At 45.7% G+C, this 27852-nt stretch overlaps 1 protein-coding gene across 2 annotated transcripts in view; it reads left to right on the top strand.

The window, feature by feature from the left end:
• The window catches only part of TSPAN18 (tetraspanin 18), a 113871-nt gene extending 86621 nt beyond the window's left edge, over nucleotides 1-27250 (top strand). For both annotated transcript variants that reach the window (XM_032948803.2, XM_032948804.2), the window contains exons 4-8: nucleotides 4949-5023; nucleotides 12424-12522; nucleotides 19932-20111; nucleotides 22123-22206; nucleotides 22971-27250. In XM_032948803.2, the coding sequence (XP_032804694.2) occupies nucleotides 4949-5023; nucleotides 12424-12522; nucleotides 19932-20111; nucleotides 22123-22206; nucleotides 22971-23018 (486 nt within the window). In that variant the 3' untranslated portion in view covers nucleotides 23019-27250. The remainder of the gene's footprint in view (nucleotides 1-4948; nucleotides 5024-12423; nucleotides 12523-19931; nucleotides 20112-22122; nucleotides 22207-22970) is intronic.
• The last annotated feature ends 602 nt before the right edge of the window (nucleotides 27251-27852 follow it).

Below are 27852 nucleotides of genomic sequence, written 5' to 3'. Positions count from 1 at the left end.
CACACTGCAGGTCACAACAACGCAGTCACTCTCCGACTCACTCACCCACTCACTCACCACACTGCAGGTCACACCAACGCACTCACCCACCCACCCACTCACCATACTGCAGGTTACAACAACGCAATCACTCACCGACTCACTCACTCACTCACCACACTGCAGGTCACAACAACGCAGTCACTCTCCGACTCACTCATCCACCCACTCAGCACACTGCAGGTCACAACAACGCACTCACCCACCGACTCACCCACCCACCCACTCACCACACTCCAGGTCACACCCACGCACTCATTCACCCACTCACTCACCACACTGCAGGTCACACCAACGCACTCACCCACCCACCCACTCACCATACTGCAGGTTACAACAACGCAATCACTCACCGACTCACTCACTCACTCACCACACTGCAGGTCACAACAACGCAGTCACTCTCCGACTCACTCATCCACCCACTCAGCACACTGCAGGTCACAACAACGCACTCACCCACCGACTCACCCACCCACCCACTCACCACACTCCAGGTCACACCCACGCACTCATTCACCCACTCACTCACCACACTGCAGGTCACACCAACGCACTCACCCACCCACCCACTCACCATACTGCAGGTTACAACAACGCAATCACTCACCGACTCACCACACTGCAGGTCACACCCACGCACTCACCCACCCACTCACCATACTGCAGGTCACACCAACGCACTCACCCACCCACCCACTCACCACACTGCAGGTCACAACAACGCAGTCACTCTCCGACTCACTCATCCACCCACTCACCACACTCCAGGTCACACCAACGCACTCACCCACCCACCCACCCACTCACCACACTGCAGGTCACAACAACGCACTCACCCGCCCACCCACTCACCACACTGCAGGTCACACCCACGCACTCACCCACCCACCCACTCACCATACTGCAGGTCACACCCACGCACTCACCCACCCACCCACTCACCATACTGCAGGTCACAACAACGCAATCACTCACCGACTCACTCACTCATTCACCCACTCACTCACCACACTGCAGGTCACACCAACGCACTCACCCACCCACCCACTCACCATACTGCAGGTCACAACAACGCAATCACTCACCGACTCACCAGACTGCAGGTCACACCCACGCACTCACCCACCCACCCACTCACCATACTGCAGGTCACACCCACGCACTCACCCACCCACCCACGCACCATACTGCAGGTCACACCCACGCACTCACCCACCCACCCACTCACCATACTGCAGGTCACAACAACGCAATCACTCATCGACTCACTCACTCACCCACTCATTCACCCACTCACCACACTGCAGGTCACACCAACGCACTCACCCACCCACCCACTCACCACACTGCAGGTCACAACAACGCAATCACTCACCGACTCACTCACTCACTCACCCACTCACTCACCCACTCACCACACTGCAGGTCACACCAACGCACTTACCCACCCACCCACTCACCATACTGCAGGTCACACCCACGCACTCACCCACCCACTCACCATACTGCAGGTCACAACAACGCAATCACTCACCGACTCACTCACTCACTCACCCACTCACTCACCCACTCACCACACTGCAGGTCACACCCACGCACTTACCCACCCACCCACTCACCATACTGCAGGTCACAACAACGCAATCACTCACCGACTCACTCACTCACTCACCCACTCACTCACCCACTCACCACACTGCAGGTCACACCACTTCTCTGTAAGCTTCTTTCCTTGCACTGCTCAACTTTGGAATTCACTCTCATCGTCTCTTTTCTCAAGTTCTTAAAGTAATAATATAACTTCTAGATTTAAAGCTTTCGTGACTGCAAGGATCCATACTCTTTGGTTCTATTCGATAAAGGCACGTAAAAAACAACAACAACACAAGTGGCCTTCATCAGGTGAAGGGAGCAGACTGTCTAGAGGACAGCGCTGGATGTTCTGTTTGAGAGGAGACCTGATGGCTCATTGGGACATTCTGTCTACAGGAAACCCACCCACACAGATTCCTACTTGAAACCTGATTCCCACCACCACCCGACGCAAAATAATTCTCTCATCAAAACGTTATACCACAGGGCTCATTGCATTTCGGACCAACACCACCTGACCAGTGAATTAAAACATGTACATCTGGCCCTAAAAAGGAATGGATACTCTGACCGTACCATCCGCCAAGCTGTTTCTCCCTCCATACAGAAACAACCACTTGATACTCCGATCAAAACCATCACACTGCCATATATAGCAGGTGTTACTAAAAATATCTCCAAAATTCTAAACAAACACAAGATCCTGGTCCGGTTCAATACAGTACACAAAATCCGTGATCTGATCCCTTCCATGAAGGATGTTATTCCTGACTTACAGTACCTCGGGGTTTGCAAATTGAGTTGTACCTGCGGTGACTGCTATATCGGGGAGACGAAACGACATGTCTCTGACCGAATTCGTGAGCACAAATCAGATTTGAAACACGGCAGAACGAATTCTTCTGCCGTAGCTTATCACTGTTACAACACTGTGGGTGATCACGATATAATTTTCTCCGATACCAAGGTTCTTTGCAAACCCACGGGTTTTTATCAGAGATTTGTTCACGAGGCAATTTAGATTTACAAACACAGACACAATTTCAACCGAGAGGATGGTTTCAAATTAAGCAACCATTGGAAAGATGTTCTGAATCAAACCAAACATTAAACTAATTTTCAATGGTACAGTATATTTTTTCAAGTAGTGGTATCCCAAACTTTCGCAGCTGCTTAAATTCCTTTTTTACACCATCAATATGTAAACTCCCCCCTCCCCCCCCCTCGCCGGTCTGCACTTGCTCCCCCCCTATACATCGTTCATCATGCTAAGTCCGCCAATTAAATGCTAATTTTTATGCTAATTCCTTTGTCAAGGCGCTCTGCTTCCTCTCATACAGCTTAAAGGTCGCGGTCTGAGCTTGGCTGTGTTCACTCCAGCGCTGTCCTCTAGACAGTCTGCTCCCTTCACCTGATGAAGGCCACTTGTGTTGTGGCCGAAACGTCGTGAATTTTTTGTTGTTGTTTTTTACGTGACTTTACCGAATAGAACCAAAGAGTAATAATATAACCTCGCTCAAATCCAGGAGCATGAACCCTGACCTTTAAGAGTGCTGTTTGTTGCTGGTTGCTTGGCGTTTCGGCCATGTGCGCAGAAACTGTGATGCAAGAAAATATGCGAAAACTAAAATCGAATAAACGATCACAAATCCGAAGTAGGATGTTCCTGATGAAGAGTTTTAAGAGGCCACGATAATTTCCTGGGCAATTTAAGAATGAATGGAATGTTCTTGTCTTCCTCGTAAAAAAAATGTTACAATCTGAATCGTCCCTGACGTATATAGGTGAAGGACGTCGGATTGAATTCCATGCCGCAGTGCAACATGCATATTCAGACTAAAAAAGCCTTATGTATACACGAGTGAATAATTCCAATTATTAATAATAGATGCCAGAAATAAACTATTCATTTGAGGCCACTTTGCTCTACTTGCGAATTAAATATCTTTCTACCAGTTAACAAAAACGTAAATATGTTTCTATCAGTTAACAAAAAGGGGACACTTTCAACTTAGCTGAGCGTACGTTTCAATTAATCACATACACCTACTTTTGAAAAAGTCAAGTATGATTGGTCCACACCAAGGGACGGCTTTCTTTCGTCCCTTGGTGTGGACCAATCAGTTTCAAGGACAATGCATATATTATCATAGTATGTTTTTTGTTTGCATTTTGACTGCAGGTATTGTGGTTAATGCAGTAAACATGAATCCTTGTAAAAAGGTTTCAGTTTTGTTGCCAGAAAAAAAGGGGAAACATCCTATTATTATAGGGTAAACTCATTTATTTTAACACCGACATTTCAATGTATGAATAGCCTATTTTTAAAGGTAATATTTTATTTACTTTTATTTTTCCTGTGGAGGTCACCTCAAATCTGTCGTTTTCAAAACTCCACCAAGAAACCCCGAATGAATTGAGACAAAGCGCAATTGATGAACGTTCAAACATTACAAAAGACAATTTATGCATGCATGCATGTTAATGGAGGTCAGTTTTAACATTTCTTAAAATAAATGAAATAACCCTGTGTGATATGATAAAATAAATATAATAACCTTATCCGTCCTGACTTTTTGGGCCACCCCGTGCATATATAATAGATGACATTTGGGGCAATGACCCTTTTGCATTGTGAAGAGAAAAAACATTGTCCAGCACATTGGTTGGATTATTACAAAAATATATACAGCCTTTTGCTTCATGGTGGACATTAGTAATCCAGTAGGCCGTGTCTTCCGGTGTGCAAAAAATTCGCCAAGTTGGAAAACCCAAAAGGACAACATCGCCCCCAGACTGGTCAGACGAGTGTCCACTTGCAGGACTGTGCTGCATAGGGATGCTTGCCACTGGGGTCCCCTAGGCAACACTGCCATAGGGCAATGGAATGGTTGACATGACATGATGTGAGGAGCTGTGAGTTGCTGAGGAAAATATAAGCGCCTCATGAATGTTCCGTGTAAATATTTGGTCTTGTTTTTGCTTTCGATACTTCTGCACATTCCCACTCTACAATGTTCTGTAGCTACCACCGCAGTCGATTGTCTGTGGGGCTGTCGTCCTCCAGGCGTGGTGCTGGCCACCCAACCCCTCGCGTGCCGTGCGGGCCTTCATAGGTACTCGCTAAAGGCCCTTACTCCTACGGTCTGTCAAGGCGACACGGGGGGGGGGATCTTCGCCATTGCAACAGAGCTGCCCAGCTCAACGGAGCCTTCCTTACCGGCTGAAATAACGAAACACGAGTCTGAAACGCAAATCCACGCGCGATACTTTTTTTGCCGCCGATCCGAAACGCCCTCCGTCTCTTTTGCAGTTTTTCGTGTTCGTGCTGCTCATCTTCATCGTGGAGCTGGTGGGAGCCGTGACGGCCTTTGTCTTCAAAACCCGGGTGAGTGGGCCGTGAGTACGGAGTGCAACCCCTCTCATGCGACCACCTCGGGGGGGGGGGGGGTGGGAGGGGGGTGGCAGCGGGTCATCAAAGCGTTATGCGCAACGCACGGCGAGCAGACGTGCCCCAACGCGCGTCTTCATAGGGAGTCAGCCCCTAAGGGGGCCCTGGATATTTAGAGACGGCCCACACGAATGTCACACGCGTGGGTCGCCCCGCCGTTTCTCTTCCCCCGCAGACGCTCAGCGTGAGTCAAGGAATTACCAGAGTGCTCCGTCGCCCTCAGGGCTTCGGTAATACTTCATCCGGCGCACATACGATGCTTACAGGCTCGGTGAAGTTATCGGCAGTCCCACGTGTATCAATGTACACGTGTATGTATAAATTTCGATTTAAAGCTTTCGTGACTGCAATGATTCATCTTCTTTGGTTCTTTCGGTAAAGTCACGAAACGTCGTGAGAATATTATTGTGTTATTTTATTTTATCAATTTATTATTTTATTCTCATTCTACGTGACTTTACCGAAAGAACCAAAGAAGACGTGTATGTATGTTCATATGTATGTTCGCATGTATGCACGTATCCGACTTGGCAATGCATTGGTTCGAGTGCCACTAGAACAATCATCAGGTTGCGAGTTAAAATCCCAGTCGGTGGGTTGAAGTAACCCGTCATTCTAGTGCGGTTGAACACTGTGCTGAGGAATTTATTTTGCTTGAAAAAAACTCTCCCAAACAGGGAGCCTTCAGCATGGCCTGCTGCAACCCTCAAGGCTGCAGGGTAAAGCAAATTATTGTGGCATTCGTACCCTTCTGCAGCGGCATGTTTATTGAATGCTGTGCTCCTTTGTGCGTTACGGCTCTACCTCTTAATATTCTTTTAAAACCTCAATAAATGTTTTACTCGTCACTTATCCATACGGGCGGTGGCAATGTTGGCAGTGTATTCGACTCGCGAATGGGTCGTTGTGAATATACCGGGGCATACCGGGCGTGGCGAGCTCGGGCTGCAAGGTGTACCAATAGGTGGCACTTCACCAGTGGATTGAATCTAACTGCATGGGGAGTGCGGCGAGGTTGCTTTGCTTGGGCCCATCAGCCAAGACTTCAACAACGAACCAGCACCGCCGACTCACGTTCCAATCCCCCTTCTGGGACCGCGTTCTTGCTGTCACCATCCTTGAAGTCTCATGCAGATCCGGAAGGACGCTGGCGAACAGAGTGGGACAACCCAGACGTCCAAATTAAACACCTCATTCCAGACCCAAAACGTCGGAAACCTCCCGGTTTTGACTGCAACTAAACTAACTATTTTCATATTAGCAGGTGAGACCGACTGAGCTAGATTCAGAAGTGACCTGGCCACAAATGATAATTAAATCAAGTGGCTTATCATCGGGAAATTTGTGGCAGCCAAATATACTTCACACGTGTTCATTCTAAATGTGGAGGGAAAAACCGAAGGACCTGGTGAAAAATCCACGTGACCACGGGGAGAACATGCAAACTCCAAATAAACAACAGGCATCAGGCTCGGGATCGAACCCACACACTCCTGTACACAAGGCAAGGTAGTTAACATCTCGCCACCGCAACTTTCCTCGAAGACATTGGTAGAACCATTATCTGCATCGGAACATCAACAGGCCGATGTGCACACCTTCATAAATGGGAAATGAAAGACAAGCCAAAGTGCGATTGTGGCCACGCAACCCAAACTATGGACCACATTTTAAATTCCTGGAGCCTCCGCTCCTTCAACAGGAGAGGAATAGCAAAACTACACAAACTCTTTCCTGAACCCCTCGCGTTTTGGCTCGCAGACCTCGACTGTGGCATTTTGCTCCTAGAAAGATTGCCATGCACAATAAAAGAATCGTGCTATTTTCTCATATGCGTGGAATGCATGTGAGCACTCCAATTTCCTCCCACATGTTAAACGCTCGTAAGTGGAATTTGCCACACATCTCAAAACAGGACCGTTCTGAAAAAAAAACCCTTAAACGTGATACTGCATTATCATGGAACTTCTTTTGCATCGTACGTAGCCAAGCGTACTTATCGGAGGAGCGGAGGAAGGAGACCAATCTAAACATAAAAAGCAGTTCTGAAGAAATTAGTTTTCAGTCGAGTTTTAAAAGTGCGGAGCTAAAGTGGCTTCCTAATATCGGAAGAAAGAGCGTCCCAGTTGGTCGCAAATAAAGCACGCTCCGATGAAAGTTGTCTTGGTAAATGAGTTCGAGTTATGGTGGAGAAAGCCACTCATGCCTGCCTTCATTTGTTGATACGCTCCACCAGATATATATGTATTTTTATTTTAGGCCGAAGGCCCAGAACAGGTTCAGAAACCAATTAACGCTGATGTGCCTGACTTGGAAATTAACCAGGGTGACGAGCATTTGTGGCCAGTGTGCCAATCATTACGCCACCATATTGACAGATGTGCATACAATACACCTCACACAAACATGCATCCGCACGCGCAACTCGAGAATGCACAATTAGAAATTAGCGTTCATGATTGTATAGCCATTTGTCAATCCGCTTTCTGGATGAAGACCTGCCCATGACATTTCAGTCGTGGTTGTTATTTTTACTATAATTTGCTACACTGCTCAGTGTGGGTGCGTGAATTAGGCAGCCCTGGATGGGTTCAGGTATCATTCGCCACTGATGATAGCCGTGGCTGGTAATGGGACATAGGGCGAGGGGTTCACAGCTCAGTGTGCTATACCACTACGCTCCGACTGCACCCCTAGATTCGAGTGGATATATCCCCAAATAAGGAAGGGACTGATGCTTGCGGCTGATGGGTGTGGCATTGTGTGCCAGTGTGTGTGGGGAGCGGTGCGCTAGCGGCTAGCGCTACGCTGCGTTACAAACCCGGCGACCCGGGTTCGATTCCCGCTCATGGCCAACACTGGTGACGATTATTTGAACCGGTCCTGGGCCTCCCCTAGGTAGACTCAGCCTCAATTGAGTACCTGGTACGGTGTGTAAACATCGCCACTGGCATGGTGCTGGCCACCCACCCCCTCGTGTGCCATGCCGGCCTTCATAGGTGCTCGCTAACAGCACTTAACCCAACAGTCTGTTCAGGCTATATGGGGGATCTTTATCTTTGTGTGTGTGGGGAGCTTGGTGGCGTAAGGATTAGCACACTGCGCTACAAATCCGGCGACCTGAGTTCGATTCCCGTTCACGGCCAACACCAGTGACGATAATCTGAACCGGTCCTGGGCTACCCCTAGGTTGACTTAGCCTCGAATGAGTACCTGATGTGGTGAGTAAACATCGCCACTGGGGAGACAAAGGCGGTCGGGCGTGGTCCTGGCCACCTACCCCCTCGTGTGCTGTGCTGGCCTTCATAGGTGCTCGCAAACAGCACTTGTCTTTTGTGTGTGTGTGTGTGTTTTATGGGTTTACACAGCATGTTGAGGCCGCACCCCCAATGTGGCAATGTTGATTTCGAACATCCTGCATGCAGCACTCGAGATAAGAGAAAGGCACTCCTTGCTGTTAAGAAAGCCTGGCTGGGAATATTACACTAATGGGTACCTGAATGGTAGCGATATATGGGAAGGGAAGAGTCTCTCTACTATCTCCTTAAAACGCCTGCTCCTTCTATTAGAAACAGCAGCGCCCCTTGTAAACCGCAGTGTTACGATGGAATACCGCAGTGCCCTTTCTCAACCCCAGTGTCCTCACCGCATATTGCAGGGTCAATACCGAGAGGTCGTTACTCCCGCCGCTGTTGATGTCACCACAACTCACCATGGGTTTATTCCTTCTGCTGTAACCCACAACACTTGACCCCCGAGGTCTCTGATCGCAGGGTATCCTCCCCATGGCTTTAACTCTTCACCTTGGTCGCCACACCTCTGGGCGCCAATGTGATCCCTGTCTCGGTGACCTGCCTCTTCCATCCTCCGAACGCCCCAGCCGTCAAATGATCCCCTTTCTGAGTGACATCAGGAATGCTTTCTTGCCATGTTTTATTCAAAACTTCCAAGTTGCTTACCCGATCCTTCCGTGAAAATAACAGTACTCGCTTACTACATGCACTAATATTCAAAGGCCAGAATATGTTGCATGTAATCGCTTTGGTTAAAGTCCACCTGTCTGAATCCTATAGTAGCCCAAATTGGATTATAGTGACTGTAATTGCTCGTTTAAAGCATCTCTTAAGCCCCTATATCGTGGCTGGCTATGATCCAATCAGACTTGATACAACATATTTCGGAAAAACTATTCAAACAATTATTTTACCAGATAAGGCCCAAAATTCTCACGACGTTTCGACCATAACACAAACGGCCATCATCAGGTGTGAAAACCAACGGCAAGAAACATTTGAAAGAAGCGGCAGTTTACATTTATTTATAAACGGTGTGCATTTATTTATTTAAAAAACGTTAGCGCCACGGGCACCGATTTGGCAGTTTATTTAGAAGGACTAGTCCATCTATGTTCTGAAAAGAGGAGGGGGGAGACGAAAAATTACTGTATGCTGTCTGAAAGCCACCGTAAGCGTGATCAATTAAGACCTGAAATGGTTTATCAAATCCTTCCCAGAACATAGATGGACTAGTCCTTCTAAACAAACTGCCAAATCGCTGCGCGTGGCGCTGACCTTTTTAAAAAAATAAATAAATACAAACACCGTTTAAAACTAAATAAATAAATGCAAACCGCCACTTCTTTCAAATGTTTCTTGCCGTTGGTTTTCACACCTGATGATGACCGTTTGTGTTATGGTCGAAACGTCGTGAGAATTTGTATTGTTTTATATATATTATTATTTTATTGTTTCCCTTCAACGTGACTTTACCGAAAGAGCTAAGAATATGAAATACTGCAGTCACGAAAGCTTTAAATCAAAATTTTTGCTGTATCCTCAGGAAATTCAAATATGTTGCACGTGTTACTTTAAACAAACTATTTAAAAGTCTACTCATGATAAAGCACTGCAGAGAAAAGGCGACAACAAGACGGTCTCTGCATCGCGCTCACTCAAGATGCGCTTCTGCGGCCGTCTGGAATGCTCTTTCTGCCGATATTAGCAAGCCACTGGACCTATGCAGTTTTAAATCTCCGTCGAAAACTCACTTATCTCGAACTGCTTTTTGTGTTTAGTTTGTTGTGCTTCCCCCGCACCTCGGATTAGCGCAGTTGACTAGGTACGGTGCGAAAGAAGTTCAACCATACATGCGTACATCACTTGTCCACACGCTCCACCACTCGTGCCCATGCAGTTGCTTCATCATTAGCAGCTGCGGGGTTTGCGCTGTGCACGTAACGCCGCTCAACAGCCTGAGCGCTCTTCTTGCCGAAGCATTGCAGCAAAGGATTTATAGTGGGTCCTACTATACGGCAATTATATAAACCATTGTGCTTTAATGCAAAGGCAATGAGCCATAATGGGCAACGTCTTAATTATAATTTACAAGTTAATCTTGATTTGGAAATGGGCTCAAAAAGCAAAGGGTTTTTTTTACATTAACAAATAAAGGATGGTGCTGCGTGACAGTGATTACATGAAAGCTGCAGCCTCAACGCGATTTTTTTTAATTATTATCTCCACAGTCATGGGTAAAACTTTCCGAACAAATATAGTCCACGGTTTGAACATACGTTTAGGTTTAGTCGTACATATGCCTTCGTCTGTCTGGTATTTTGTTTGAGTTTGTTTTTTTATACCGCTGCGTTGCACTGGTTTGGTTGTCACTTATTGACCCAGGTTAGCCGTTCAAAGTCTCAGTGGGTTTTCGTCCAATAAGATGCACATGCACAGCCCATTTTGCTAATCCACTGCTGGATGATTGCCTTCCCTCACCATGGAACTCATGGGGGTTATTTTTACATGGGGGTGGATGTTGGAGCATAGTGCAGTACAACAATGGTTATTGCTGCACTGCTGTTTGGTGGCAACATGGGCCCTTAGCAGCCTGTACCACCTCGTGTATGCATATTGGTCACCCATGCGAGCACTATCCAGGCTTAACCCTTGCTTAGCTTCCGATATCTGATGAGGTCGGGCAGGCGTATTCTGTGTGATTTGGTCGTAGGTCAAATGTAGGGATATTATTCGTTAAATGTGTTACGCTCGTGATACACAAATTGAATTGCCCATGTAGGGATCAATTGTTTTTCATACAAATTTATACCACGGTAGATTACATGGACGATGTGAATTTCATAGACCCTGCAAATGCCACACTGAAAGACTGGTAACACCGTAGTCATTGATCCATGAATAGCATTGCGACTGCAAATTGTGAACATTGATCTCATGTTGGGTGGGCAGAATTGTTGTCATCCAATTTTGCATATTACCTTTTTACAATTACTGTAATGTGCATGCATGTAAATATATATATATCACATACGCGGGTGGTGGCAATGCAAGCCTCTGCACCGGAGACTAGGGTTGGTGGATCACACAAATGTTGTGAAATTCCATCCCCGTGGGTGTCGAGGTTTAACGAGCAGTACAGCAGACGCAGACAAATCTCTAACTGTTCCATCTGTACAGGTCAGATGGTTGTCACTCGCACGTGTGGGTTTTCTCTGGGTGCTCCGATTTCCTCCCACACGTAGACACATTAACACCTTCCGTTTCCGACGATGTACGTGTACATCATCAAAACTAAAGCGGACGAAAAATAAAAATAACTTCATCGGTACCGAGGCTCCCACAAGGCCATGCAGGAGGGACGTGTGGCACAGTTTGGCACCAGCTATCATAGAGTGCGGTCGTGTTGCTACAGTTATCTGTGGTGAGTACAATTTATTTTTTAAACAGCAGCACTACGCCTCTCTAAATAAAACTAACACTGAGCCGATTGCGCGTTCCGAGATTCAGAGGTGAACGGGGACACCCACCCTGCGACTTGCAGACGTCTCGGCATGGGGAAGCGTTAATTAGCCGAAAACAACTTCATATACAGAGGACGGCAGAGCTTGTGGGGGAGGGAGGTGGAGTTTGGTGTCTGTGGTTTCTTTGCGCACCCCTGAATATGTCCCGCGATTGAGTGAATGCCGTGTGCTAAATTTAATGCATGCCCATCGCAAGTCTGAATAGTGAGTATTATTGTTATCCTACCTTAACGTAATTCATATAGTGCCATAGCGAAGGCGCTTCACGGAGAATTAAGAATGGTGCATATGAATGTAATGGTGAAGATGAGGTGCATAAAACAGATGAGAGGAAGGAATGGGCGAATCTGTGATGCTTGAATTAGGTGAAAGCAAAGTTTTGCTGATCACACAAACACATTTGTACGTACACCTATAGATGTGCTTGCACAGTCTCACACACACAGAATTGTATTTGTAGTTATGTGCTCATATTCTAAAAAAAAAAATCACTCGTGCCAATGTTTATTTTCATTTGCAGCTGAATGAAGAATTTTTCAAGAATGACCTGAAAAAGCAGTACCGTGGAGACAACAACACAGATGTTTTCTCGAAGACTTGGAACACCATCATGATTTCAGTAAGTGCACGGCAGCCTATTCAAGTCCCTTATTAATCAATAATGCAGAGTCCAGTGTCAATGCACTGCTGGATAAGGGTCCTCCCCATGCTGCGTTGGTCATGAGGGATGTTTGACCATACTTCACCATGCATGTCAGTGCTCGACCGATGAAGCACACAGCCCAACACCGTTTTCGATGTTGCTGGCCACTGATGTTATAGCCGTGGCCAGGAATTGAATCCATGTCGCCAAATCACCCTGAATGTAGCAATCTCATTAGATCTCAGAGCCTGGTTATTTTGGGTATGGGTTACAGTTTCTGGGAAGCCATTAAGGGGAGACTGGCCCAAAGTATAGTAATGTTGAATGTTCATTCGCACTCTTTTACTTGATTTTTGTTCAGCTCTGATGTAAATCCCTCTACCTGGTACTTGAGCGACCAGGCAGTGCAGTGGATAGAGCGTTCGACTCGCACGTTCAGCAGTCTGGCAAAGACTCGGCCCATTGTTTTCTTTTTTTTTCTCAGGGTAGAAATAATTAACAGCACTCTGTGGCAATTCAACAGTGATTGTAATTAATATGGAAACAGCTGTCCTAACAGAGTAGTGTGGAATTTTCACCACAGAAATGAGCACCACCCATTGCTTGGAGATAATTTGGCTTTGAGTTACCAATTATAATTATTCGGCACTAATTTGCGATTTCATTCTGTGGAGTCACGGATAGTACAGTGTTCACGTTCAAATATTCACATTTCACGATTGTAATGAAATTAGGCCAATTTCTTCATTTAATGTGGCAAGTGTTCTCCATGAAGCCACCTGTTTGCATGATGAAAGAATAATCAGAACTGGCTAGCATGCCGAGTATTGCCTGGCCTCACGTGAACCCACTGCTCTCCCACTTACTGACACGAACGCTGGCCACTGAATAATGACTCCCATCATCTTCTGAAGCTGTTTTTTTTTTCAAAAATAAAGGATTACGTCGAATCACGTCTCTCTGTCTCCAAAGCAACGAGGCAATCCTTCCGTAGATGATGACCATTTGGTAATAGCTAACACCAAGCCACCTTAATCCTTTCAAACTGTAGAATGGAATGCCGTCGTTCTGGTATGTAAAATTCAAGCGGATTTTTTTCTCGTTCTTTTCTCCAAATGTAATGCAATGCACCTGCCCGCCTGCCTCTGATTCCATTCCCAGCGCTGTAGTGCACCACGATGCGTGATGATTAACTGCGTCGCATTAGGCCACGCACATTCTACACCGCCGCTTTTGTCATGGGCTCAAAGCGGTTGGTCACGCGGAGCTACGGTTTGCTATGCCGTGACCGCAGACGTTGACAAATGTGCAGAGAGTGAGGTTGCAGTGATTCCCTCCCCCAGTTATTTGAGGCCAGTGTAAGTAACCATTGGCTGTGTTTATTTCCCCTGTTGTGGTTAGACTCACAACCGGAAGCTTGCAAGTTCAAATCCCGGTCGCGTCACCTTTTCTGTTTTGGCTTAGCACCGTTATTCTCCTGGGCTATTTGAAATGAGTGCCATGAGGTCAGAGTGCTGAGTTGCTGACTTTTAATCACAGGTGGCGACCTGTGATATTTAACGAGGTTCTCAAGTTTAATCACTGCACAGTCAGTTGATAGTCTCTGCTCGTTTGACTGCTGTGGGAGGAACACTTCTCTGTAGCAAGGATTGTGGGAGTATACGGTGCCTGTCTTTGCGTGGATAAAAGGAGTGACTTGAAGATATTATCTTACGGAGGGTACTGTAGTCTCATTCTGCAGGTCTTTCTCGAAATGTTGGTCCATGCCTGTAAGATTGGTAATTCAAGCAACCCCGACTCCGTGTGTCGAAATCGGTTGCAGAGTTTGCTTGTATTGAAGCAATGTTGCTGAAATTAGGCGCTCCCAGAAAGCCGTGCGGCTGATGGGTTGCATGTATGCAGAGCTTCTTTCGCACGGTGCGTAGCCAGCCGTGCTAATCAGAGGTGCGGGTTGTGTAAGAAATACTTTTTTTTTACGTGGAGATGGATATGTGACATTGTCTGCTTATTTATTTTCTCTAACACGGAGTGACGCGAGTTTTTGCCGAGTTGATTCTTTGCCTCGTGCTATTATCCCTACAAACGCAATTGGAATCTTATTGGAGGACAAGGTCTTTTTCAACAAGTACCAGTTTGTGAAAAGTGAACAGATGGCATCCTTGAGACGCAATATGAACAGGCGATATCACCCACTGCTTCACGAATGTTAATGCCACCCCGTCTCACATATGAGCAGGAAAAGACTTTGTCTTTACTTGTTATTGACCTATTACGGTCAGGCTAGCCGTTAGGGGAAGCTCTGGAAATGATACACTTGCAACCTGGGGTTTCAGAGCAGATGATCAACCCACTTGCCGCACTGCCATCTGCTGGCCACCTCGTGATCCAGCAGGCTGGGAGTGACGAAATATGCTCTGTGTATGGATGTTGAACTTGGTTCGCGCCGTACGTAGCCAACTATGGTAATCGGAGGTGCTTTAAGATCTCCGATTTCATGAAACCACGTCATAAAACCCCCGTAACCCTTTGAGAACCCGATGCTTTGGGCAGGTGCTCTTTCATCTGAGCGTTACAGTTGGAGAACGGTGATTGGATTTACGGAATTCAGATTTTTGCAGAATGAATTCATATTTTAGCAGAACGAGACACGTACACAGCGCTGTATACTAATCACACATCACCGAGTAACTGATGGAGATTAAGGTAACATTTCCAGAGGGCGCCCAGCACTTTAAGTGATCCAGCTGCTCCTTGCCGTTCAAATCTCCGCTGGCCCGCAGGCATCCGTCACGAGACACAGAGCGGCCAGAATCACACCCGTCGCTCTGCGATGTGGCAAGCACGCCAACTCAAGCTAGACACAAAAAAAACAACTCAACACATTCGTCAATAACGCTGTGGCCTTGAAAGGGGTGACGTTTCGGACAATGGCCCTTCTTCACGGCAAATAGAGAGGCCAGGAGAGGTGAATGGTGCTCGTGCAAGTGCACCACTGCCAACGCAGTACCACCGCAGAGGCGAGAGATGTTAAGTACCTCGCCTGGTATACAGGAGGTCGTGGGTTCGTTCCCAACCCTGACGCCTGCTGCTGTATATTTGAAGTTCTCCCAGTGGTCGGATTGATTTTTCTCTGGTTCCTCCGTTTTTTTCACCCAACATTTAAAAACTTCCGTTTCGAGTATTTGGCCGCTGTACATTTCCACGTGACAAGCCGCTTTGTTGAGCTATCATTTGTGGCCAGGTCGCTTCTGGAAAGGAGCTTCATAGCTCAGCGGGCCTTGCCTGGTAAAATAAAAGCAATTGTTCCATAGTTTTTCGTTTCAAATAATTTATCTGAACGAACACCGATGTGATACTTCATCAGACTCATTAAAAACTCAAGCGCCCAACAAGAGCCAGTGCGAAGTTCAAGCGCTACGACCAATCAGTGAAGTACTTGTCAATACGTAGTGCCATTCTCAATTCGCCATCGGATGAAGGCCTCCGTATGCCGCGTCAGCCGTGGATTTGTTGTCCTTTCCCGCACCCGCTGACGAGCACACACATGACCACAGCCATGAGCCACAAGCGCCAGCCCCTTCCTCTCATGGGGACATACCGACTCGTATCTAGGGGTGCAGCACACTGCGCCGTGGACCCCGCGACCCGTGTTCGATTCTCCGTCACGGCTAACATCAGCGGCATTTTTACGTGAGAGCTACACGTCAGGCACATGACTAACAGAGTGCGAGGCAGGTGAGAGACGAGGCGGAGGCAGACATCATTGGAGAACAGATGAGATTGACAGCGATATGAGAAAAGACAAAGATGCCACGAGGAGAGATACTTGTTGGCAGGGACACAGCAGGATTGATCAGTTATATGCAGACAATAGGCGGATATGTGATGAGATAAGAATTCATTTAGAGAATTCCTGTATAGATGTGGAGAGAGAGAAGAGGAAAAACAAGGCATAGAGAGATACAACAGTAGTGGTGTGAGATCAGAATCAGAATGTGTATTTAGAGTGGAGGAATCCGATGAGCTATGAAGCTGTTTTTCAGATGTCCAGTTGGGGTGGGTCAGCAAGTTACAACAACAAACCATACACACAACGACAGGAGTGAAACAGAGACAATTGTCTCTCTCTCTCTATTTGTGAGCAAATAATACATCATTACATTTAAGTCCGATTTATTAAGCTTGCGCAAGGCAGCAAAAACAACAAAACAGTCCCAAGACCACACGAAAACAAGTTATGCAGACAAGACAGAGAGATGCATTCACATGAGATATGAGAGAAACAATGACTTTGGTGGACATGGAACATGTGCCCGTGTGAGATAGATGAGTATTAATAAGTAGAAGGCGGAGACGACCAACGCACTTGAAGAGAGACACGCACGAGGCTGCTACACCCCTCCCCCCACACACCCTCCCAACCCCGCGGTGTCATGTGACCACCACGGGCAATTTAGGGCTAATTTATGTCCTATGCAAACATGTGAAATAATTTAAATAATAGGCTGACGTAATTACGTGGATGAACGCGCGGCCTTTGCAACGTTTCAACGATTTAACATTCAGCCAAAAGCAGTATTAAAGGGGTTACACCGCCATCGATCGGTGGGTTGCGTGTGGTGAATTGTGGGTACGCCTGTTGCAAGTCTCGTGGCTCGCATGGAAAATAAACCCCAAAGATCCCCTCTACAGCGGCTCTCTAGAGCCTCCTCTCGCGGAGAACCTTCCCTTCAACAGTGGCATGAGCAAGGCGATTGCAGGGGCTGTACCTTCACATTTTGTTCCATTCGTTCCTAATTCCGGCTTTCCAATTCACCGCCCAACGACAGATGTAGAGTACCCACTCAAGGCAATGGACTGGCAAATGTTAACGTCGCTTGCCAACACTCTGCGGTAGACTTCACCGTAAATGTGCCTCTTGCCTTCAGGTACGTCTTGCAAACCGTTAGGACAGCGCTGCATGCCCCGCATCTGGCCAATTGCGATTTGCCTTTGGGTGCATTTGAATGTATTTGCGCTTCAATTATGAGCGGGCTTTCTATTCTATTCATGCGTGTGGCAGCAATACGTTGTTCAGGAGGCATATGCCAATGTCCAGGTCTGCTAGCCACAACGGGAGGCTTCAAGAGTGAGTTTGTGTAGTTTTGCTCTTCCTCCTCCATTGAAGGAGCACTGACGACAATGGTTTACTACACGGTCCATAGCTTGGGTTGCGTGGCGACAATCGCACTACTGCGGCTTGTATCATGAAGGAGAGGCGTGCATCGGCCTGCCGGTGATGTTCTCATCTGGTTGACAGTTGCTCCAGTGTCTTCGACGAGGAGGAAGAGGAATGCCAAAGCCAGGAGGTGTGATGTTTGGACCTCGAATGAGGGGTTTACTCTGAAAACGACAGCACGAGCAGCACGTTTATCAGGGCATGCCCAGTTGCTTCCCTCCCATCAGGCATGAGCCCAATACACACAAACGACGACGGTGCGAGCACACCCCACATTGCTGCGGCCGTGTCTGAGACGTGTAACGTTGGATTATAAATGTCGGCCTCTCTACGGCCAGCCACACATGTGATGTGTATATGGGAGGATTCCAGCACGGACAGATAAAATCAACTTAAGTATTTTTTTATTTATTTTACTAGGTAAGGCCCACTCAGCTATATAGATCTTTTCAAGAAGCGACCTGGCCGCAAATGATAGCTCAACGAATTTGTTTCTCATGTGGAAATTGATAGCGGCAAAATACTCTCAGCGCATGTTTCAAAAATGTGGAGGTGAAAAACCATAAGACCCGGAGAAAAATCCACGCGACCATGGGGAAAGAGATCATGCAAACTCCAAATATACTGCAGGTGTCAGGGTCGAGATCCGGGATAGGGATCAAACCGACGACCTCTTGCATACCAGGTGAGGGACTTAACATCTTCCCACAGTGGCACCCCTGTGGAGTGGGGTCACAGCCCCACTTTTGAATTTGGGGGTGTCCCAGCAGCGCTGTGCAAGGGAGTCGAGGGCATTCATCTAGAGAGGTTGTTGACTGTGACTGTGTGTTCTGTGCGCATGTGCAACTGATGGTGTGAATATCTGTGTCTTGTGTATTAGCTGTGGGGAGCAGTTCTGTAGCGGTGACCCGAGGTTGATTCCCGCTCACGGCCAACACCAGTGACGATTATTATGAACCGGTCCTGACCTTCCCCCAAGGTTGACTCAGCCTCAGATGAATACCTGGTGAGGTGTGTTAACATCATCATTCGGGAGCCAAAGGTGGCCTGGCATGGTGCTGGCCACCCGTCCCCTTTTGTGCCCTGCCATCCTTCATAGGTGCTCGCTAACAGCACTTGCCCCCAAAGTCTGTTAATGCTATAGGGGGGATCTGTGTCTTTGTTAGCTGTGTATGTTTGTGTGGCAACTGCGTGTAGTGTGTGTGTGTGTGTGCTCACAATATGGTGGCTGCCCCTCTTCCATGGACACAGAAGAAGGGGATAAACTATCCCAGAGAGCCTTGCGCCAGCCAGAGTAGAAGTGGCCACCAGCATTGAGGCTCAGAGCCAGTGGTTTAAATTGAACATTCCTGCGACGAGGGTCAGTCTCTTATAGCAATCACTGTTAAGACAGCCCACAAAGTGGTATCATTCCTCCATCCCAGAAGGTTAATGTGTTGAGTTGGCAACGAACCAGGCTTTGAACTCGAAACCATCACATTTTGAGCCGAGCACTAGCCACAGTGCCTCCTGGCCAGATCTCGTGCCATTAACTTATTGTATTTGGCATTGGACACATAGCTATGCACATATAAAGCACTGCAGTACAATTTTACCCATGGCCCTCTGTGCATTACTAAGCCAAACACCCCCGTATTGCTCATTACACTTGCACTTACGCTGATTAGTTGCTGACACATGACCCTCACCTCTGTGCCTCATATTTTTTCAGGAAATGCGGGCAACTGTGCGCGTACTGTACGCACGTTTTAAACGTTCACCTTATTATCGGTCCTGACAAAACGTTTAATGCTCAGCGATGTTGATGAAATAAAATAAATCATAACAAAACAGGCCGGTGTTGTTTTACTTTTTGGAGGTTAAACAAATGTGCATCGTATTCGGCATTTCCCAAACTTTCATAAAATAGCTAACGTACAATCCAGACATTTGGCACTGTATAAAAATTGATGATGTACAATCCAGCCACATGACACCTCAGATTAGCACGGCTGGCTACATACGGTGCAAAATTAATTCATCATACATACACACACACACACGATTCGCAATCCCAAGATGAGCTCAATAAAAAAAATCGTAAATGCTGACTGAGCGCTGCTCAGGATGTGCGATGAGCTTTTCTTTTCCCCATCCCCCACCCTGTCACCCCTGTCTCTGTTTGCAGCTGAAATGCTGCGGAGTAAGTGGTGTGGACGACTTTGGGAAGGACTCCGTCTTCCACGAGCTCTACCAAATGCAGCCCATGCCGGAGGCCTGCTGCAAGCGGCAGATGAACGGCCAGGAGGGCCACTCCATCAACAAGACCAGGTGCTTCAGCCAAGACCCAGACTTCTACAACAAAGAGGTACCTATCTTCTTCTTCGTCTTCAACGTCTTTCGTCCACTGGCCATTTGGGGTGTTTTGGCGCGTGACAATTTCCTTCACCAACATCTGTTCACCTCTCTGTGTCCATCACGGTGTCTTTTAAACTGAGGAAATTTCCATCCTGTCGAGCGTTTGAGGTTTGACGTCCAGTCAGAGGGTGGACTTCATCCTCCCCTAGCAGCGTTTTTAGTTTCATTTATTTTGGTATAGCCCTGTGAGCCATTCGGCTCTTGAATCGGGTGCAACCGCAACAAACAAAAAACAAAAACACGAAAAAGAAAACATCTTAAAGTGACTATGTGTGACTGCAAACAGAAAAATCCAGGAAAAAAACAGCTAAAATCTTCCAGAAAAAGCACCGTACACCAACGCTGTGTGCAAAAAAATCCCAGTGGGATGCAAGTCAAACAACAACAACAACAACCACAAGACAACTTAGATATCGAGTGTGTGCTGCTGGCCAGCAGACGGCCACTGTTCACCCTGTGTGGTCTGGGGCATTAAAATCCCTGCACTTGAGCTGACTCATGAGCTCCACCTGCCCTGCGGACGATTTCATTCTCAAATTGCCTCCTCGAGATATTTTCCATCGTGCCTCTCCCAATTGCACTATTGGCGCGATGTCATGGGCAGGACGTTTCCATTGGGGGGTCTTCAAAGGAGCTGCGTGACGTCACCGCATCTATCAGCGCAGGGTGGCACACTTAGGGGCCGTCCATAAATGGCGTCACGTACCTAGGGGGGGGGGGGTCAGACATTTGTGACGATGTGTGACGAGGGGGGGGGGGGTGTTTGAGAAATGTGACGTCACATCAAAATGCGCAACTTTAAATAAGTATAGAATTGTTATGACAACACTAATTGTTATAACAACACTCCTACAACATCAGAGTGCAGTGCCACATTAAATACGCACTACAATGACAATAGTTTAAAGCGATTTGAAGCATGGTTCATTTTCAAAATGGAAATATGGTTTTGGGGGGGGGGGGGCAGAGCTTTGTGACGTCATATTTGAGGGGGGGGGTCTGACTTTTTGTGACGCCGTGTGACGAGGGGGGGGGGGTCAAAAATCGTCCAAAATCGCGTGACGTCATTTATGGACGGCCCCTTACACGTCCTTTAAAGAGCCTCTGTCACGTGGCAGAAACAGATACATTTACAATGCTCATAGCTGACATCTGCTGAATTCGGTGTGTATAATGTGATTTTACCATGGCGTAAAGGTTAGCACACTGGGTCTGCTGTCCAGAGGTCGCCGGTTTGACCTCTAAGCAAGCTGCTTAAATCTCCCACCTTACTCTCCACCCAGTCGTGTATAAAGAGTGCAGTTCCTGTGTGATGGGGCAAAGTGTGAGTACACACGCATGTATACTGCCTGACATGAATATATTACTCTTTGGTTCTTTCGGCAAAGTCATGTAGGTATAAAAATAAAACAAAAACATATTTTTTGTTTTATTTTTTATACCTACGTGACATTACCGAAAGAACCAAGGAGTATGGATTCCTGCAGTCACGAAAGCTTCAAATCAATAATTAATATATTAATGAACTGCATGTGCATTAAGACTGCAAAGCGATTCATCTTGAGCTCTTAACTCATGACATGAGGACGCATCTATTAAAAGTGCTTCTCAGAATCCCGTGCAGTGCAAAAATAAATCGCACTACCTCTAAACTCGTCTTATGGGACTGAAATATTTAATATCTCATGCCATGCTTCCTCCCAGAACAGGGATGAAATGGAACTTCAGTAAGCTGGCTTTGCACTTTCGCGTCTCGAAGCTGTTGTGTAACCAGGAGCTATGACACAGTGGGATTGCATTCGCTATGGTGGCGTGTCGCTGGGCTCACAACCCAGCATGAGATGGCTTCTCCGTAGCATGAGTTAGCCTGGAACAGCCCAATGCGATTTGCATGTAATTCATGAACAGAACCCACTGTGTGCATTTCTGCAAGGTTGCTTAACTATGCACCGTGTCCACAGGGCTGCTACCTAACCATGCTGAAATCGTTCCAAATGTACGTGTACGTGGTCGGGGCGGTTGGCATCGGAGTGTTGGCCATAGAGGTACTGACATTCCCCCACCGTGACACATTTCAGACACATCCGCACCACCGCTGAGTGTGGCATTGAGATTGTTTCGGATTAGTGTCATAAATGTTAATTAGCATTAATAACTTTCACCGAGAGTCCATAGCACCCAACACACGCACATATGCATCGACGCATGAGCCTAATGATTGCCACTGTCTGACACTCTAGAACCATGCATTGCAAGAGTAGCTAAATGCACAAAATCACATTTGATAAGATTTCCGTGATGCCAAAATTGCAATTCATATGAATATGTTTTAAGAGTTATTCCAATCGCTGTGGAGCGATGTGGCATCATGGTTAGTGCAATCCCTGTTCACCAAGATCATAACGCTACGATTTTGTGTACCCACACATACGAGCCCCATAACGTTGGTGGGGACGGAGGGGGAGTTCTGGATGGGACCGAGCCCCCGATACAATTAAGCTATGGGCATCACAGACTACCATCATATGGAGCAGGATGCAGGATAGACACAAGCAGTTTGTATCGTTATTCACTCTGTTTAGTGGTTCACGTTCATTTAAAATCTGCGTGCATTGACAAGTGTAGTGCCCGCCCCGAGTGTTTGTGTCGTCCGCCTCCTCCCCCTTTAAACAAGGTCACACACCACCGGGTTGATTGGCACACACGCGCTCCATATTTACCTGCTTTCATTATTTTCACCCAGGCGTGAACACCGTGAATTCCCGTTGTCACTGATTCTCCGTGCTTCTGTGTCTGTTTCTCTCCCCAGCTCTTCGCCATGATCTTTGCGATTTGTTTGTTCCGGGGAATCGATTGAAGCCTCGTCGACGCATCTCTGCTCGCCGCGTGCAACTGCCACGGGGCCCACCACAGATAACGAATCGACGAGGATATATTTTTTAAAATCACAACTAGCTTCGAAGCTGTGTCGTGTGCAATTGCGTTTTAATTTATTGTGTATAGAATGTATTTGTACGGTGGCTGATTGTACAAATGAGTGGAAATTTTGTCCAAGCGTGCTGTCGCACCGTTACTTGGACGCTAGGGATTTATTTACCATTTTTATTAGGTTTTTTTTCCTCTCTGGGTATCCAATTTAATCGTGTGTAATGTTACCGAAATAGACCTTTTTAACATTTTCGGTAACAGCAAATATTTAGAGTAACTAAGTACATTTTAACGAGTAACGTTTTTGTTGATTACATTCAACACACATGGAGGCAATCCACGATCATCTTACTTCACATCTGGAAGCTATCATTGTAAATAGCTCTCTCCAATAGATAACGATTTCATTAAACACTGGTTGTATAATACAGGCTCAACTCGTGTGAAAAAACTGCCGAAATTAAGAGGTGAAAGTATGACATGGAATTAATTTGTATACTTTATTTTGATCTCTGCATATATATTTAGTTACCTTAATTAGACACACATGCTAAGGTTTTCTTAGCATGCTTTGAAAGCACTTAGTTTTCCTTTTGTTTTACGTACGTGATGTAGTGTTCAATTGGTAACAGATACATTTTGAGTCAAATTAAAGTATTTAAAGATTTGCAATACTGCATTTTAATTCAAAGGCAATATTACAATAAACATGGAAAGCCTGTACCAAAAATGTAATGAGTGACAATTAAAGTTTCTTGTTTGCCAAATACACTCTTTTCGTGTGCATAAGAATTGTAACAAGCTTACTTATTATACCTTGCTGTGGAACGTAAGAAAGTCCAAGATAGAAATAAAAACGTAAATATATGTTTATAAATAAAGGTTTCGCCCAGGTAATAAATACACTATTACATGTTAAATATGCCATATAAAAATAAAGAATATTTTTTTTCTACATTAAAAAAATAAATAATTAGCAAAGCCAGTGTTATTATTTTATTACTTCTGTTCTTTATCACAGTCTAGGAGAAGACCTTTGAAATAATGAAATGGCTGTAGTATTCTGAGAGCTCAAAATTATAATAATAATAAAAAAGGCGGCAGATAATTCAGTAATACCCTTGAGAGATTGAAGCAGAACAAACCCACCATTGAAATCCAAAAAGACAGGAAGCGTATGTGATGTGGATATGTTGAAATGTTCAATGGGATTGCCTTATGGGAGGTCTGACTCGTAACGGATTTTTTGGTTTGGCAATAGTCCCAAAGTGTGATGATGGAAAAATGCAAAACCTAACGTAAAATGCAATCCAAAAAACGAAAAAGTCTTAGATGAATGTCATGGGGTGTCGAAAATCGGTTTGAATCTTTGTTAATAAGAATTGAAAGTCATGGCCATATTAATTTGAGTTGTTACCGTCATAGTAACATCTCGTGACATCACAATTACGCTGGGGTGCTGTCAACACCATTCACAAGGGTTGAAAGCCCCGTTACATGGGCGACTTCGTGACCCGCGGTGCATCATGGGAGCTTCTCCACGGAACTCGTAAGCACACGTCGAGGACTTTGATAGCCATAATGGTGGCAGGGTGGAGCGGTGGCGCAGTGGTTAGCACAGCGAGTTTAATTCGCAGGCACTGCTCCACGTGGGTTGCGACATCTGAACCGATCCCTAACGTGGTGAAGTATGGTCAAACAACCCCCACGACCGACACGGTGTGGGGATGCCCTCATCCAGTCGAGAATTGACAAAGGGATATGATTTATATGTTATCATCATTATAGTGGCACTTTGTCCTGTAGCCAGGAGCCAGGAGTTGAGTGGTGAAGTGGACAACCACTGCATTGCCAAGTATTACTATATTCCTAAATAAATAAAATGGCCTGCATTTGTTTTGTGGGTTGCATGTTCATTTAGGTTGGTTAAATGTTGCCATAACTCTGCTGAGCTTTTGCCCTTGTCCAGAGTTCTGCTCCAATTGGTTATCCATTGGACACAATCGAATAAGGCCTCTCTTTGAAAATGTCCCAAATGATGTGGGTGAAATTGACATTGCTGAGCAGTAGCAGTACAGACTGTGGCTGAGTTTGATTTTCAAAGATTTGTTTTCTGCTCAGCTATTAACTATGTTATGGTGCTTATGTCAGCTATTGTTGAACTTATTATGTGTGACCAACTTTGCTGGCCCAATTGTCAATGTTATTCATCCCAATGGCGTTTCACAGACTGTGATGCATTCCAGGCTGCAGGTTTATGAACGGCAAATGAAAGGTCAGGTATTGTTTGGTCGAGTTAAAAAGTGTTTAAGAGAGACGAGGAAATTTTGTTCTGACTTCTGAATCTTGGCCAACAGGCTAATTTAAAAGGGCAATGTTTTATAATCTGCAGAACCATTTACTCAAGAGAATTTAGCAATTTATTTAGTATATTCGCCTACTCAATTATTAAAATGTTTTGACTGTTAACCGAATGCAATTCCGGTCATGTTTAAATTTGAAGGCAATAATGTGACATGAGCTTAAATGACAGTGTTATTTAGAAAAGTGAACAATATGCAAATGAGGGCATATCTGCAGATTTAACTTATCCTCATTAATGTTCTCCAGATTCACCCCTAACCATTGACCTAGTCTACCAATCACACCACGCTCAGCCAATGAAACAACATCCGCTGTCGCCATGGCAACTCAGAAAGTCCTGGCACAGTGTGGTGTGAGGGGTAGAGCTCCGAGAGACATCAGAATCCAGGATATTGCATTTGAGAATAACCTCACTTGACTGAGCCTCATCCCATGCGATTAATATCAAATGCGCCCTTCCACACTCTGCCCTGCAGAAGTCCCGTGGCATATTCCACAATAACTCACAGTGGCATAATCTTCTGACCAAAGGGGACAGGGTATAGTCACTGAAGAAATGGGTTGGCCGTGATGGATGAATGTCGAGATGCGTGTATGACATCGAGAGGCATTGCTGCCGATGCAAGGCAATGGCTAGAGTCACATCGCGGTAACGCGTGCCTTTGTTCTGCCGTCCCTGCGTGAACTCCACCGTGAGCTGTCACGTGAAGTTATTGTCCCAGCGCAGATGTTCGTCAACAGTGGTAAAATGCCTTGCCCTTGGCTTGTATATTTCTAGGATTCTTTTCCTTTGCTTGTTTCACTCTGATTTAGAAAGACCTTGGGAAGATTTGGGCCCAGCATATTGGAAGGAAAAAAAAATCGTTAGTGAAAAAAATATACACACGTTTGATGAAAATAACTTGCATTAAGATGAATAATCTAATCAACATATGGTCTTCAAGAGCATGTAGATTTTTTTTTTTTTACAAATTAGCATTTTTGTGATACGTTTTCCATACAATGCATTTTTATATAATAACATTTTCAGCCAGGCAAGCTGTGGCACACGCCTGAGATCCAGCACTGGGTGTCGAAGAGGCGTCATACCCTGGCTCGCAGGAGAGGGCAGTACAGCACGTTGACTCATCGCTATCTGTTTCCATCTGTACGAGGATGGGGTGTTACCGCCTTGTGCACACGTGGGTTTTCTCCGGGTGCACTTGTACAATAAAAACACTCGTTCATTGGCTGAAAGCATCTTGATATAAAAAAAACCCGAATGCAGAACCCTCCTGCAAAAAAGAGTCTTACGGCTCAGTGTGGTTTTCCTAGGGGCGTAAATAATAATTGTACGATATGTTTGTTGAGACCAATTCAACTGTTGACATGTATTTAATTGGTAACGTTTTACTGCTAATTTTACATAAGTATGCCCTGTAGGCAAACCTTTTACAGCACGATTTTCTCACACCAAGATTCAAACAAGTGCTTTATAACAAGTCCTACATCAGTAATTTCTTTTGTATTTTAAAGGTAACATCACAATACTGGTGATGTGTTGCTGTTATGAATATCAAGGAAAATATATTGTATGTATTGCTGTGCATCACATACGTCGTACCGCATATGATTAAAAGCGAAATATTACACGCGATTGCAAGTAAGATGACATTTTATTACATAATCATGCAGCAGTTTAAATGATTAAATGGTGCATTCCAACGTACACATGCTGAGTTGAATAGGGAAATAAAGAAATGTACCGAGATTGTGAGTGACGCTTTTAAAATGCTATAAAAAAAGACTATGTAATAATTTGTGTGCTTTTGGCTTCTTCTCGGCAATCGGATGAGTATTTTCTTGTTTCGAATTGAGCTCAACAAAAATAACGTTGCACAATGGTAACCCTAGTGACTCACACAAAGGAGCCCTGGGTTCAATTCCAAACACTGGTGCTCCTTCCTGTGTAGAGTTTGTACGCTCTCCTTATATTCTCCATAGGTTTCCTCCCATAGCTAAAAATAATAATTAATACACTATAACAAGTGTTGGTCAAACATCCCAGTGCTAAAATAATGCCTGAAAATTACTCAATATGGATTACACACAGTAGCAGCATCGCAGCCTACTGCAAAAAACTTGGTAGGACCTATGCATATACTTAGCTCTTTCGGTAGAGTCACGTTGAAGGGCAACAATAAAATAATAAATTATATATAAAACAATAAAAATTCTCACGACGTTTCGACCATAACACAAACGGTCGTCATCAGGTGGTAGGACCTGCCGAATACAGAGTTTTGAGACTCAAGCGAAGCTTTCCTGGGTAACCAAGTGTTTTTTTTTCCTGCACAATGAATCAAAGAACTTAAGTTTGATTCCTGGCAATGGCCAACTTCAGCTCTGGGGAACCAATC

Source organism: Petromyzon marinus, chromosome 7, assembly GCF_048934315.1.
Source record: "Petromyzon marinus isolate PM22_M1 ecotype Great Lakes invasive population chromosome 7, UKy_Petmar_22M1.pri1.0, whole genome shotgun sequence".
NCBI classification, from domain to species: domain Eukaryota; kingdom Metazoa; phylum Chordata; class Hyperoartia; order Petromyzontiformes; family Petromyzontidae; genus Petromyzon; species Petromyzon marinus.
Note: the sequence above shows the minus strand (reverse complement) of the source record. Positions and strands in the feature narration are given on the sequence as shown.